The sequence below is a fragment of the Bombus flavifrons genome, chromosome 4 (assembly GCF_040668555.2).
Source record: "Bombus flavifrons isolate JBK064 chromosome 4, iyBomFlav1_principal, whole genome shotgun sequence".
In the NCBI taxonomy this organism is placed as follows: domain Eukaryota; kingdom Metazoa; phylum Arthropoda; class Insecta; order Hymenoptera; family Apidae; genus Bombus; species Bombus flavifrons.
Window position 1 is genome coordinate 12,874,666 of NC_138445.1, and position 15,518 is coordinate 12,890,183.

The window sequence follows — 15,518 nt, forward strand, 5'->3', positions numbered from 1 at the left end:
TAATATGAGGGCAACAAATGACATATTCATATGCATACACGCCTTATTAAGTATACACATTTACGTCACGTTATAGATAAGTTCAAATTCCATATTGGAAAAAATATATATATATATATATATATATATACAGAGCATGCTTTAATAGTATAAGTGTTCGGCAAATCAATCGCAAGAATCGACGATCAAAGTAAAATCACTATTAGTGCAGCATGGTTGCCAGATAGTACTTAACTTAGAAATAGTTTACAAGTTAAGAGAGTGAGTAAAGCATGATCATGTGAAATAATGAAAAAGGCAAAAATATCTTATTTCTATCGAAACGTATATTACAATTGTATAGCGGTTAATTCTGTAATTTCTATAGTAAAACGAAAATTTTGGTCCAATACTAAAAACGTAATATAAGGTGAGTTTTTGTGATAAAAAAGTCACTTCAATGTTTTTTCATTTATTATTTTCATTCTATTATTATCTTCTCTTCCTTACTTGAGTAAACTCTTCGTGTAACACAATAACCTTCACTCTAATTGATACCATACAACCTTTACGCTAAACTATGTCTCTCTTAAAGAGTATTGATTTACAATAAAAAAAATATGTGCTTTTAATAAATTTAATCGAAGCGGGTGAAACGGTTCGAGAGGTTTATCAGTTGACCACTAGGTAGCGGCATAACCTTGATCGACAGTTTTGTTTAGATTTGTAGGAGTGTAGTTTGCAGTGTTTCTCACACAATCAAACATTCTGCAAAGCTCGGCATGAAGTAACCAATAAGCGATTTGCCAGTCTAATCGTTCCAACGTCATTGCATAACTCGCGTTGCTTTTTAAACCAATTATTTAATGCGCTGCGTGCAATGATTTTGCACTTGGAGGCGTTTTCCGATCGATGTCACGCGTGTGTAGTGACGCCGACCGAAAATGCGAATGGGCGTAATAACGCCGGCACGTTCTGCGAATTGAATGTACGTCAGAACTAACCTAACTAAGGAAAAAATTCACTGTGTTGTTTTAACAAGAAAATAGATTATTGTAAAAAAGTATGAACCTCTATTTGTCCCCGTCTTATCGAATGTCGACTTCGATAAGTTTGACGTTGTCGCTCTCGTGTGCAATGTCCGTAATAATATAGGATAGTATAGGTTAACTCACGGCAGCGTCCATAGACATTTACAATCTGTCATTTAGATTCGACATTTTGTAAATCATATTGTAATGCATAAATATAAATATAGAGTTGATGTTTTATTGGGTACAGCGCGTTTTTTGCCATGTATTTTGTAATAATTACAACCTTTAAAACGTTCCTGTTAACCAATATTGGATCATGCAAATTCGGAGGTAACTAAATATATATTTCATATATTTAAAATTAATATAAAAAAAATGCTGCAATATATATAGGAGTTTTTATTATAAGTGCTAAGCAATGCATTTAGTTACTGTATGATAATGATACATGAAAGTCTATTACATTATTCTCTCTTATACATATATATATATATATATATATGTGTGTGTGTGTCTGTATGTATATATAAATTATATATATATATATGTGAAAATATTTTCATTTTCTTCAATAGCTGTTTCTTTTTTCTTTTGTTCCAGCAACCTTTAAGAATGAAATTAATTTCATTTTGGAGTAAGTTTTGAATTTGTGTATTTATAAAATTGAAATAGTAATAGGTCCATTACAATGCATTTATGATCAAATGCCATGCATTCTATATGTGAAAAATAATGTTTAAAGTCAATGTATATTGGAGTATAACCTGATTGCATTAAAAATGCAAGCCAAGAAGCGCTATTTATTATTATTTGTAACATGTGCGTTTCTTGGATATTGTTACTTTGGTGGTTATCGGTTAAAAAGTGAAAAATGGACAGGCAGATCTCAGTTGCCTTATGAGCGATTGCCTTCATATTTAAGTCTAAATGAAGAATTCTATGACAAGGATTTGAGAACATCAAATGGAATCCCACTTATGTCTCATCGTGCAAGGCAATGTCGTATGGAAACTTGTTTTGACTTTACCAGATGCAAACAAGGTTTCACAGTATATGTGTATCCGGTTGAAGATGTGATAAGTCCATTATACCAAAAAATATTGAATGTTATTACAGAATCAAGATATTATACATCAGATCCGACTCGGGCATGTATATTTGTATTAGCTCTTGATACATTAGACAGAGATCCATTATCAACGGAATTTGTGCATAATCTTCCTTCAAAATTAATACGTTTACCATATTGGAATAATGGCAGAAATCATTTGATATTTAATTTATATTCTGGAACATGGCCTGATTATGCAGAAGAATCATTGGCCTTTGATTTGGGATATGCTATGCTTGCTAAGGCCAGTATGTCTATCTTTAGACATAGACCAGATTTTGACATATCTATACCATTGTTTGGAAAACAACATCCAGAACGCGGTGGAGAGCCAGGTCAAGCTTTAGAAAATAATTTTCCTAATAATAAAAAATACGTTGCAGCTTTCAAGGGTAAAAGATACGTCCATGGTATAGGTTCTGAAACTAGAAATGCTCTCTATCATTTACATAATGGCAAGGATTTGGTATTTGTTACAACTTGCCGTCATGGTAAAGCATGGAGAGAGTTACAAGATGAACATTGTCAACAAGATAATCAAGAATATGATACGTGAGCATGAAGAAGGGATAATCTAACAAACAACTGTTCTAAATAAAAAATCGAAACTGATATTTAATTCATGTTTTTCAGGTATGATTATGAAATTTTATTAATGAATGCTACCTTTTGTCTTGTACCAAGAGGAAGAAGACTTGGCAGTTTCCGATTTTTAGAAGCTTTAAGAGCTGGATGCATTCCGGTTATTTTAAGTAATGGCTGGGCGCTTCCTTTTCATGAACGAATTGATTGGACACAAGCTGTTATATTTTCCGATGAAAGACTGCTACTTCAAGTAAATAAGATTAAAATAAAGGCTATTATCAAAAGAGTGATCAAGTTGAACTACAGATAAATGTTGTTTTCTTAGATTCCAGATATAGTGCGGTCTGTGTCCAATGTACATATTCTTAAATTGCGGCAGCAAACGCAGTTTCTTTGGGAACGATACTTTTCCTCGATAGAAAAAATTGTATTTACAGTATTTGAGGTAGTATTATAAAGTAACGCTAATATCTTAGCGATAAGAGGATAATTCCTTTTTTAACTTCATAATATTCTGTCGAACTCGTAGAATATCCGTGAGCGTTTGCCTTGGGAAGGTACAAGAGAAAAATTTGTTTGGAATACTAGTCCTGGAGCGTTAGCAATATTACCGCAATTTGCCGATAGTCAGCAAGAACTTCCATTTTCGAAAAGTAATCCAGGTAATACCTTCACTGCCATCATATACTCGCAGTTGGGATCCACTGCTGTGCTATATCGCCTGCTTAAAAGTCTTGCGAAAAGTAAATACCTAGATAAGGTGAGCTTATCATATAAATCAACTCCTTTTTTTCTCTATTCCTTTTTATATTTTGTACTAACACACAATTCGCTTTAGATTATTCTCATGTGGAACTCGGACATTCCGTTACCAAGAAGACCACGATGGCAAGGGATCAAAGCATCAATACATGTCGTTACGGTCGATGGTATATCTCAACGTTTCTATCCTCACCCATTAATCAAAACTAGTGCCATATTATCTCTAGACGAAGATGCCACACTCAACACAGATGAAATTGATTTCGCCTTTACGGTATGGCGATCATTTCCTGACCGGATAGTTGGTTACCCAGCAAGGTCACATTACTGGGATGACTCTAAAGTAAGTGTATAAAACAACATTTTTCATCTAATATATACGGTAATTTTTATACAAATCTTTTTATCATTTAAAGCGCTCATGGGGTTATACAAGCAAATGGACAAATGATTATAGTATAATTCTTACTGGTGCCGCCTTTTATCATCGTTATTATAACACGTTATATACCGAATTACTGAGTTCGACGTTACACAAGACTGTCGAGCAATCACAAAACTGCGAGGACATACTTATGAATTTTTTAGTAAGTCATGTTACGCGAAGACCACCTATTAAAGTAACTCAAAGGAAATTGTATAAAGATACTACAGTGGGTGGAATCAGGTATGTATTATGTATTTTTGTCAAGCTGCTACGCAGGTAAATATGGTTTACCGAATGATTTTAGCGCCTATCGTGACTGTTTCTTTGGTTGCCTACAAATGGTCCACTTTTTTTAAAATGAACACAATATTTCTGACACTGGTAGCTGTAAGCATTCCTTCATAACCAATCTTTTAAATTAAAGAACGTTGATATTTCAATAATTAAAAATTTATCATGATATTTTAATATTTAAACTTGATCAATGATATTTCAATATTTAAAATCGGTTAATGACATTATATTGCATAATCGATTTTTCACGATATCGATTAGATCTGCAGCAGTTATGCTCTGATTGGCGGATCGCTATTTCAAAGTTTCCGCCATTAATAAAAGCGACGCCATGATGTGTAAATCCGTTTAGTCGGTAGTTAAATTTATAAAGTATTCATTTTGTTTTTCATTTGTGCAACAAATATTGGAAACAATTGAATCATAGATTTATTATAAGTTTTAAAAGTGTCATGCTTTTTATCGTAAATGTATCACGTATATGCTGTCTCTATTCTATTGCCATTGGTAATTGAATTTTCACTGTTTTTCATTGCAGTTGTGGTAAGCTTAAATTTTTTATTTTTCGTGATTTAAAAATATTATTTGTCGATGTGTAAAATAATTATATATTATCCATAAAGTCCGCTTGACGCCTATAATGCATCGTTATACCTGCGTAGCAAAGTGTCGTATTCTTGAATAGCATCTTCAGTTTATTCTCTTATTTGACACATGAAATTTTCAGATCCCCATGGAACGATCCAGATCATTTTATACAACGGCAAACGTGTATGAATACGTTTGTAGCTGTTTTCGGGTACATGCCGTTGTTACGATCCAATATGAGGCTTGACCCTGTTTTGTTCAAAGACTCTGTAAGCAACTTGCGCAAGAAGTATAGGCAAATTGAATTAGTTAGTAACTAGAATTATACAGGATATTTTATCAGTTATGCAGTTATCTACCCTCGAAACGGGCATACTATATATAGCCTCAAATATTTCTATTAAATAGTGGCGCATATTGCTAATTGCAGCCGCGTGTGCGCGCTAGAGGCTATTCCAAATGTATAGAGAATACTTACATTGTTGTAAGTAAGAAACTACTGTGTTTCAGTGGTTATTGGGCAGCAAATTAAGAAGGTCTTTCATTCTCGAGGAATGGCGATATTCTGCGCTTTTATGTATTCGCAAAATGAATTTTGTACAAAGTATGGGGTATCTTGTAATATTGTTCGAATCTAACTCGAGCCACGGCATGCAACTGTTGTTGTATATATTGCCGTGTTCAATTGATGTACATACGAATCGTTTCACAGTTACTAATAAAACGAAAAAATAAAAAAAAAGCTAACATTATTTGACAAATTCTTCGACTTTTAAAACCGGCCTTTGGAAGCTACACAAAGTATTCTAATCATAGTCAATTGAAATCGCTCGAAACCAAATTTACTAAACGCTTACTTTTCTCTAATCGTTGAAACAATAATTATCGCGCAGATAATATTTTATATAAACCAGACAAAAAACGTAGCTGTATCGGATTGAGTGTTGAAAATATAATAGTAGCCTCAGGGATGGATCTATGTAACGCGAGAACTGAAATGCAGCTTACGATTTCGTGGACTGAGAGCAATTGATAATAATTTTGTTATTTCTACATATAAATTTTGATAATCCGCCGATAGTAATTAACGCTGTTATCCTTGCAAGTTTCAGAGAAGTGAATGTTTGGCTCTATTCAGGGTTCATCGTTGTAGTAAATGTAAATTTACGTAAAACGTTTAAATTCATTTCTCAATGTGAACACAACTCCGTACGTTCGTAGTTTCTCTATAAAAAGTTTCTCTATATCCAAGGCACAGATTATTCGTAAGTTGTAATCAAGTACGTAGAAAGTATTTCAAGGTTTTACGTATTGTTGTATATGTATACATACAGATGTTGCGTATTTTTTTGTTCTTTACGAATACGTGTACAGTTCGATCGCTCTCAGGAGACCTTTGGAAGGAAGTAAGAAATTACTTGTGACAAAACACCACAAGTATGTCTAGTCGTTTATGTTGATTTATATTGGTTCACCCAAGGGAAAAGTACACGATCCACGTAGGTAAACTCGATGCCGTATTTGTGTTTTCACAGTATAAAAAATGAAAATAATGTACATATATATGTGATATGTTTATAATTATCATGTGATATATTCGTAATTATCGGATGCAGGATTAAAAAGGACTGTGTAATTCCACCAATGGCATTTCTTTGTCGCGGTATACGTTATAATATATGTTATAGGAAGTGTTATATTTTTTATCGTATCGTTGATTTCGATACCAAAAAGGTCAGCAGGAACGAAGAATACTTTTCGATAAATATTTTCTGATTCATTGTATTTTGTTATTCGAAAGATTAAGGTCGCAAAAAATTAAAGTCTTATCATTGTTGCTATTTATCGACACGAATAAGTTTGATTCTTCTTTCCTGCATACTCTCCACCCTATAAATTTAATTACGTACGGGACTGTGCAAAATGGTCGCTTTTATTCCGAACAAAATTATCCGCGATAGCTTTGCCGTTTGTTGCAAATATCAAACTTTAACTTTTAATTCTAACAAGAGAATATTTTAAAATTAACGTAGTTTACGTTGTAATTCGAAGCTTATTATCAATGTAACCTTATTGCGTCAAAATAACGTGTGTTTGAACAAATATTGGTGATTTTATATGGCCGAGAAAATAAAGTTTTTATACAAACCTACAATCGTTGATTCGTAGGAAGGATATATCTGTAATTAATTTTATCTTCTCACGTTTTTATTTGTGATTCATTCTATAGCATTGCTTGTTTCTTTATTAGAGATTTACCTCCATGAAAGAACCATATTTCTTCCCCATGAACCCCCCGACTCGACTGCGCAACATTTCTTCCGAAATATAATACACCATTAAAGATTCCTGGAAGACACGAAGAAAGGTAGGAATATTTCACGCGACTGTATAGCCGTGTCTTCGCAAAGAACCGAAATTAACCCTCGGCATTTCGCTTGCAGGAGAAAGAGCGTCGAGATCAACGTCAAACTTTTCTCTCGTTGGCCGGTCACGTAAGCCGAGAATGGTTTCAGGGTTACCGATACGAAGAACAGAAAAATCTGATCGAAGGAAGGCGGATTTGGTGGTGGAAGGCGGCTGATCGGTGTATCGGTACCACCACCGCCGTAACCACCACCATCGGTCGTTTGGTGATCGCGAGCGCGAGAATGGTGGTGGCCACGCGATATAGTACCAACACTCCCTTCTTTGTTGCTGCTTTGCTAGAAAGGTGACTATGCCAAGAAGACAGGAGGTATTGAGCACGCCTTGCGTATACCCAGTCACCTTTCTCTCTTCGTGACCGTAGCATATGTTTTGCGACGTCGATGGAGCTCTCACGGCTTTGAACGGCGCTACTATTGAAGCTGCTGCTCCGGCTCCTCGTTGCCTCCTTCCTTCCCTTTTTCCCGTTGAATTTTTACCGACTTCTTGAGCAAGAAGAACGCACCTGGAGACAGCCAGTGTTCGTTCGATCGGGATCAAGCTCGGTAAAAACGTAAACAACGAAAAACGAAAGGAAACCACCGCGGCAACAACGTCGGCGCGGAGTCGGCCGTTTCGCGCTATATCACCGTTTCACCGGTTAACTTAGTTTTCATTTTCGTATACGCCTTGCGACCATTTTTACGCATATGTGCGCGAATCCTCCGACGTTCGAATAGCAAGCATCAACATTGTCGTTATCGATTTGGAAATTTGTTTCCTGCGTGAATTCGTCGAACGGTTAGGATGAAACAGAAGAACACGACAATGATCATCGTGAGCAGCGTGTTGCTCCTACTGGTGGTCGTATCAAGAGTGGGTGAGTGTTGCACAATTTTTTAACATTATCTTTAAATTTTATTTTCTCTTTATTTTCGTGCGTCGATACAGTGAATTTCAGATATCGTCTTTTGATATCTGGATTTTAATTTTTGCTTTGTATCGAATGCTTAATTGGTATTTTTTGGTTTATTACATCACTATTTGTACAAGTACGCTGTTTTTGCCACTCCTTTTTCTTTGTTTGCAACTGCGGTGTTCAATTTTTTCGCGAGGCTCACGCTTTCGTTCATACAGAAATTCGATTCGCGCGAAACGTATTTCGCGCCGGCGTCTTTAAATCACTCTCGAAGGTCGAAGAGGAAAACCGATCGTAGACGAAGTGGTGAACGGCAACGCGACACAAACTTGTATTTAAATATCTTGAATAGCTTACGGCTTGCGTTACATAATGCACAAGTGATATTTTACTAGTTTCGGAATGGCTTTCGAAATAAATTTAGAATAAAGATATTAGAAAAAATTTGCTAGAGAACTTGAAAACAAATATGCATTCGCAATTTTTTTTATAGAATTATGATATTCAAACTTTATTTCTAAAGTATACTTGTTTATTTATTTAATATTTTTACTACGAGATAAAATATTCATTATTCAATGACAACGCTGTGAAGAAAGTTTCCAAAAAGATTAATTCTGCTAATAATTCTGTCCGAGTTGATGGCATACCGATTAGCGCGCTCTTTGACTGGTTTAAGTTAGCCGCGAAAATGTCAGTTTACGTAATGTTTGGATCGTTGAATAACTGGCACACGCGGAAATCAAGCAAAATGCTTTTGATCTCTGAGGGCGTGCCCCAAGGGTGCGCATGATCCTTTTTTCTCTCTCGACGTTCACGGCGGTTCCCTTCTCGATCGAACCCCAAATACGGTGACACGTTCTAAAATGCTTCCTTGAATAGCCAGTTTGGTTTAATTCGCTTGGACTGCTTTGGGAAAAATCTGCTACTCGTTAGCGTTTCTTATCGAGAGATGCCGAGAATACTCGATGCCTGTTTAAATATTTTTAACATTTTCTTAAGGAAATATCATTTTAGTTTCACAAATGGGATTTCTTTATACTTTCTTCTTTTATCCATTTTTTGATCTTGCATACCAAGTTGACTAAGAATTATTTAGGACAACTCGCAGATTTCCAATTTGATTGTTTGAAATATTTCGTCGTAATCCGGTACTAATAAATTCAATCCAATTTCGCGGTTGTTAATTTTCGTCGATTCACCTAGGCGCCTCCGTTGAAGTCTGCGGCCACCGTAACAGGATTTCGCAAAACGGTTGTTTCGCATGCGAAATCCACCTACCAGCACCTCGATTGCAAGAGTTTCTCCCCGTCGATCGTTGAAACGGACAATCAACAGAAACCGCTTGTAATCGAGTAACAAGTAACAATGCTGTTTACTGATTGCCAAAAATTACTTGCCGTAACAAATCGTCTGTTCACAACGAAATCATTTTCTTACGTTCTCGCGAGGGAAACGAAAGCTTCGCTGGAACGTGAATCCTGTCGATTCTCGAGTAATGGCGAATAGATCGACAACAAACGATCTCTAACAAATTTATTGCAAAACTGACGATCTATCGTGCCTCAGTGAACCGTGATGATCGTATCAGAAGAGATTCGATTTATTAATCTCAATTATTAAATGAACGAAACGACTCGATTCAAAGATGACTTGGATGCAGACAAAAGAAAATATTAACAACCGTGGTAGATTTCGGTAACACGGTTGATGGGCTCGCCGTGGAAACGATCCATTTGCGAAATCGTTTGCTGGCGGTGCTCTCTTAGCACAAGAGACGCCCGCCGCGACTGTGGATAGAATCAGAAATCTATTCCCATCGGTTAACAAGGAACGCGCACGCTCTAACGTACATCCGCCGTTGGTTCTAGCCGCCTGTGAACTTTGATACCGCGAGCGATATATAATTATACCGGTTGGGAAATCGATGCTTTTGTAAAAATTATAGGAGTGACGTTCGATTCAGCTACGTTCACTCTAGGGAAGTCTATGAGATCTTAGCTTACGACGTGACGCATTTCTTACGAGCTACTTAAAAAGCTATCGAAAAGTTGAAAAAAAAAAAATGTTAACATTGGCGACATTTAACGTACGATTGAATCATCTTGTTGCAACAACACGAGAGAGTATAACGATTATACGTCGCTGAATGGCGCCATTCGCCAGCGGACCTTTATCGTAACTTCCCGAAGATACAGCGGCGATAACACGTTAATAGAACGCAGAGATTCACTGGAATCCGACCTTCGACGATGGTTTCAATATTTTTTTCTCGCTAGAAATACACCGCTACGCGGGATGACGAAGATGTTATCCATGAAAACAGCTGAGCGCAGCCACGTGCCTGCAGCTACGAGTATTCAAATTTATTCAATCTCTCTCCGATTTGTTCTTGCTCTTCCAGTCACGGACAAATTGGAATAGATTCCGTCCTATGCGTAGAAATTAAGAATATAATATTATTCAGGCAATTAAACCATCGTCTTTCTCGGTCGATCGACGTCGAGATTTCTCAGAACCGCGAGAAAAAAGGAAATTTATCGGACAAAAGATAGGAATCGCGATGGTATCCTCGTAACATTCTCGCAGGAATCCTGTGGATCAAGAGTCCTAGGATTATGGAAGTAGATGTAGTTTCACGCGTAGGCGCCACGTTCCACGGTATCGTCTACCGCTATCGAGTAATTTACTGTCAGGATGCAGTTTACGCCCCGTAATTTATCCGCCCCCAATCTCAACCTCGGCGTCAAGGGCTCGGTTAGAAATATTACCGAGATTACGTTTGGGTGGCGCAGGGTGCGGCTTGAGGAAACCTCTCGAGTCGGTACTCTTGTAAAAAAGAGTATGAATTACCTCACGGTTCCCTAGCTTTTCCATTATCGTTTGGGATAGGAGGTCGTGATCGTTTCTTTGTTCACGATTACAGCTTCGAGTTATTTATGCGCCTTGTGCTAGATCTCCAGTCGATCTCTTCGAAGGTTTAAACATTTGAAAATTTAGATTCAAATTTTTACAAGTAATTTTTCCCAACCGAAAACAATGATCTTTTTCTGCAATGCAAATTATTTCGCTAAAATTCGTATGACTTTCGGGCTGTAGCATTCCAAGTAAAAGAGAAACCTACTCGGTGATCGTTCCAATTATCGGAAATTCGAGTTGTTTTTCTCTGACATTAACCAGATCAGCCATCGCGTTTTTTTTTTACCGAACGATTGTTCGAATTATTACAATATTTTCCGAGGAAGGAGAGGATTTCGCTGATAGAACGTATGTCGCGGGGAACAAATCGTTTCGCCAACAGAATCCCCCTTTTAACCGGATCGCATAGGTATTCGCGACTTTAATTCGCCTATACTGTTCCTTTAAAAGGCCGGATTACAAGCGTTCGTGTAAGCCAGTCGACGATATTTTATTCGTCGACAGTCGGATGGTTAAATTATGTTCGCGCGGCGTATTAAAACCGATAGCTCGAGTAGTACGTGCTCGTCCAATATTCAAGGAATACGATACAAACCGTGACTGGACACGTTCCACGGCTATTATCCTTTCTCCGGGATTCCAAGTGCACCCGCACTGCACTTCTGCCTCGCAATTATTACAGGAATTCGCTTGTGATGCTTGTCGTCCGTTATACGGCCAATCATAGCGTCCTGTGTTTATGGTAAGTTTAGGAATATAATATAAATCGCGTATCGGTGTTGGCATGAACGGCGGCTCGCGACTTATCCATCGATTTCATGGGAAATTGCTTCTCACTCTCATCGACGACCGCCGTGTCGCGGTTATTATGCTCATACGTTTCGATGTTTTTCACGGTATTACACCAGGGAGGACGAAGTTTAGCGAGGATAGAATTCCACATCGGACAAAGTATTCCTCGAGGGTATCCCATATCGTAATATCGCAGGCTTGTAATTCCGTTTGTTAGCATACGCGGAGAACGGATCTGTCCGGTCGAGTACCAGCAAACTCGCCGCTTTGTGTCGCGGCGAAACGTTCTCCGGCCATTATCCTTCCCTCGGGATTCCATCAGCACCCACACCCTCTGCCTCTTGTTCGCAATTACCGAGAGAATTTACCACGGCGTACATAGGTTATGCCATGAACCGCGCCGTGTTGCCTATTACGTTCTCCTCGCCGCATTATCCATCGATGTCTTCGCTGTAGCTCTTGCTGCTCGCCAATTACCAAGAGAATTTACCGTGGCCAATGCACCGATATCAGTTCCTCGACTCCTCAGCCGCCATTATCCTTGGACCGCCGACTGGTTTCGTAGCCATCTCTGCAACAACAACAACGAGTTTCGACGATCATGACAGACTGCTATAAGCGACCCTCGCTTGTGTCAATTCCTTCTAACTTCTATTTACCGACACTTTTTACCGTAAATCTCGCCGAATTATGTAAACGAACATAAGTACAAAGCACGTTCTTAAGTTCTTGAATTTAAGAGCACCAGATGGTATTAACACACCTTGTTACCTATTACGAACGCAGCGGTAACGTCTGTGTTCGCGTCGTAAAACATTCGCAACAATACGTAGAGGAAATGACTAGCCGAGAACCATAATAATACGTGTAGAACCAGCTATCGCTTTTAAGAGCTCCGAACGACCGATCGATGAACCAGGATCCATATTTGGATTCGCAAATAACCAGGATCATTACACGTTATGATACTCGAAATAACCACTTTTATCGTTCATTCGCGTGTATAACGATGATGTTAATTCAGCTTGAACTTGAGCTTAAATTATCCGAGGACCGAAATCAAAGTACTCACCTTCGTAGAGTCTTTGCTCGTCCATACCTATCGCGACCGCATCACCGATTATCAAATGTCAAACATCCAAGATCCTTCGTCATCGCGTCATCGTGCTATTTCCCCTACTCGTCGATTCCTCCGAATAAGGCTAGCCTCAATCGAGCTTCAAGAATCGCGTGTTTGATCGCATTAACCATCGATTTATTAAATATTCGCCTTCTGTATAGTCTATCTGTGAAATTTCTGAAAGTCGTTGCCAATCTAGGAGACGAAACTTTCGCTTACGTCGTCTATTAGCCGCAGTAAGAGATTCGACAGAGGCGCGCAATAAATAAGACAGTTAGGATTTGTGCGTAGCTCGTTAAACGCAACTTGCACCGATTTACTACTCGAAGTCGAAGTTGAATCGGTAAGAGAATTGTCGAGGATGGTTGGTGTCGTAGGTCAAGCATTTTTCACGTCGCAAAGAAACGCCCACGCATTCGTACGTCGTCAGGGATGTCGAAGCTTGTCCAATATGATTTAATACCGGACAATCGTCTACCTACGTCGTAAATGAGATCCTGTTCGATGGAACGACACACTCTCGATGTTATCTCGAAATCGACCAGAGTGGCGTAATGTGTCTGCTCTATTAGTCTTACGAGATATTGACGTGCGATTTCATGCACCGTTATTTTGCTATTGTTTTTCAACCGGGCGTTGTTTAACCTTTCAGTTGCGAACGGCGAACGTATACGTCTTGGTAAAATCGTTATTCTAAAAGAGCGAGCATTTATCGTGATCTTATGCTTATCGAAGATGCTCTATGCTCTGTGTTTGAAATATTTATCCAATTTCGAGCACGTCCATTTTTATCCAACATTCTCGTATCATTTATCGAACGCATTTAAGTTCTACGTACATACGCAATGAATTCTGTCGCTTGCATGGTCACTCAATTTACGTTGAATCTATGTACGTGCGCATCTCCGTCATCGTGTCCTATTTCTTACGAGTTACGCGGGAAGAAACAAAATGAAACGGGTATTAAGGACATGCACGCTCGCGTACGCTCGCACTTACGTCCCGTGCCCTCGAAAAGCCACGGTACATCGAGAAACGAGGTTTCACCTTCTCCTTCGACAACTCGAACGGTATCCTCGCTCCGTATCTCTTTGCCTTTTCACTGGTGCGAACGTCCGCGACCCGAGGCGACCAAATCTAGACAGATAGCTTGCTAACAATTAAATATTCCACGTTTCGTGGTTGAAATTCTTATGCAATTACCGAGGCCGCACCATTAGCGCAATTACGCCGACCAACTTGCTCATGAAAATTAATTGCTTGTCACAAGACCCAGCGTTGCGCCAATCTTCCTTCTTCCGCAACTTCTATGAATAATTTTTGACGAAATCGAGTCGCGGTATAGTTGTCAAATTAGGTGAAACAATAGTCGTCTGGTGTGTTGGAAACTTCGATCAATGCAAACGAAGTGCGCGACACGTGTACAGAAAATAGCCGAGAAAGGAAGTTTCACTCTGTCGTTGGTGTCCGAAGCGAGGAACAACACCAATTCCAAAGGCTTGGGGACTCAGCGAAATCCTACTACTCACGGGACTTTCGCACGTGCATTCGCGCGAGCGTGCGCTTGCGTCGACAACGATAGCGAAAACAGCGTGATAGATGCTTGATTACGCAGCAGATGCTTCACACGAGCAACTTTTCCAAGCAAAATTGTGATTACCTGTTCTTTTTTCTTGTTTCTAATAACAATGCTAATGGCAGAGTGTTGTAACAATTCGGTCAAGTTTTTTTCAAGGCTTGTTCGCAAAACCAAGAAGCTACTACTCTATGTAGGTCGTCAATATCCGGTATCAGTTTTTCACTGACACTTTAGAGAGAAAGAAAGCGGCAGCGTACTGTTTGGCTGTCTTCGATATTTCATAACTACTTGTTTATTACGTTTTCTTCTGGTGTTACTAGGATTAGCGTTTCGGAACAAATAATTTATAATCTTACGTCGATAAATACAATAATAGTCGTAATGGTAGCTGTTCTCATATCTTCGGGACATCTTACCTTCTAGTTTGTTCGAGATAGAATTTCTGTGGTTAACAAATTCGCTAATAATGGAAGATTGCGAATGGTTACTTCGTATTAATAAAGTTATGCAATCGAGTAATCACTCGACGCGAACACATAGGAAACGCAGTCGCGATCTTGTGGTTTAACTCTTCCTCGCTGGCCTCTGCAATTATTAGCACACCGTGTAATCGATTCACGTTACACGTAAAGAACCAATAGTCACCCACAGCCATTCGATGTCCTATTACATAAGCGGTAATTTACAAGTAAAATTGAAGAGAATTCGAAATAATGTTACCAAAATAATCTGGCAAGTTTTTAGTATTGTTCTTGCTCGAGAACGAATTGTTTATTTTAAATTATCGTTTGTGTGAAGTAGCATCAAAGGGAAGAAGATCGGTGGAAAGCACAGATAGCAGAAAGATCGTAAATTGAACTGAAAATCCAGGAGGGAACACAGTCGTTGAGAATTTCTTGTTCACCCAGTGACGATACGCTATTCGTTCAAGTATTCCTGTCGCACAAGTGTTACGGAGTAAAGATTTACAAGTAAAACCAAACAAGCACGAGCAGCCTAACGG

The 15,518-nt window shown here is 38.5% G+C and overlaps 2 protein-coding genes across 10 annotated transcripts in view; both read left to right on the forward strand.

The window, feature by feature from the left end:
* The first annotated feature begins 152 nt into the window (after window positions 1-152).
* On the forward strand, window positions 153-7,363 carry ttv (exostosin glycosyltransferase 1 ttv). 5 transcript variants are annotated; one of them, XM_069110748.1, is made up of 11 exons: window positions 702-1,343; window positions 1,614-2,054; window positions 2,130-2,676; window positions 2,758-2,959; window positions 3,035-3,154; window positions 3,239-3,469; window positions 3,548-3,814; window positions 3,888-4,138; window positions 4,920-5,049; window positions 7,032-7,148; window positions 7,225-7,363. In XM_069110748.1, the coding sequence occupies exons 2-10, from the start codon at window positions 1,793-1,795 to the stop codon at window positions 7,110-7,112; spliced, it is 2,091 nt and encodes a 696-aa protein (XP_068966849.1). In that variant the 5' UTR covers window positions 702-1,343; window positions 1,614-1,792; the 3' UTR covers window positions 7,113-7,148; window positions 7,225-7,363. The 5 variants fall into 5 exon arrangements, with proteins under 5 accessions (XP_068966847.1, XP_068966849.1, XP_068966845.1 ...); XM_069110746.1 differs by lacking the exon at window positions 702-1,343 and adding an exon at window positions 153-409 and having other exon boundaries at window positions 1,614-2,676; XM_069110744.1 differs by having other exon boundaries at window positions 1,614-2,676.
* Window positions 7,364-15,518, forward strand: part of Cda5 (Chitin deacetylase-like 5) — a 41,643-nt gene continuing 33,488 nt past the window's right edge. Inside the window, exon 1 of one of the 5 annotated variants that reach the window (XM_069110743.1) lies at window positions 7,364-7,493. Coding sequence is in view for 4 of the 5 variants with exons in the window: in XM_069110740.1 (XP_068966841.1) it covers window positions 7,994-8,066 (73 nt within the window). In the remaining variant the exon portion in view is untranslated. Of the gene's footprint in view, window positions 7,494-7,572; window positions 8,067-15,518 lie in introns of those variants that run through there. The other 4 variants (XM_069110740.1, XM_069110742.1, XM_069110741.1 and 1 more) reach the window with 4 other exon arrangements.

Coding starts and splice junctions, on each gene's coding strand:
- ttv (XM_069110746.1), top strand. CDS start 1,793: ATGCAAGCCAAGAAGCGCTATTTATTATTATTTGTAACATGTGCGTTT. Junction 2,960..3,034: donor ATGAAAGACTGCTACTTCAA/GTAAATAAGATT, acceptor TTGTTTTCTTAG/ATTCCAGATATAGTGCGGTC. Junction 5,050..7,031: donor CTGTTTTGTTCAAAGACTCT/GTAAGCAACTTG, acceptor TTTCTTTATTAG/AGATTTACCTCCATGAAAGA.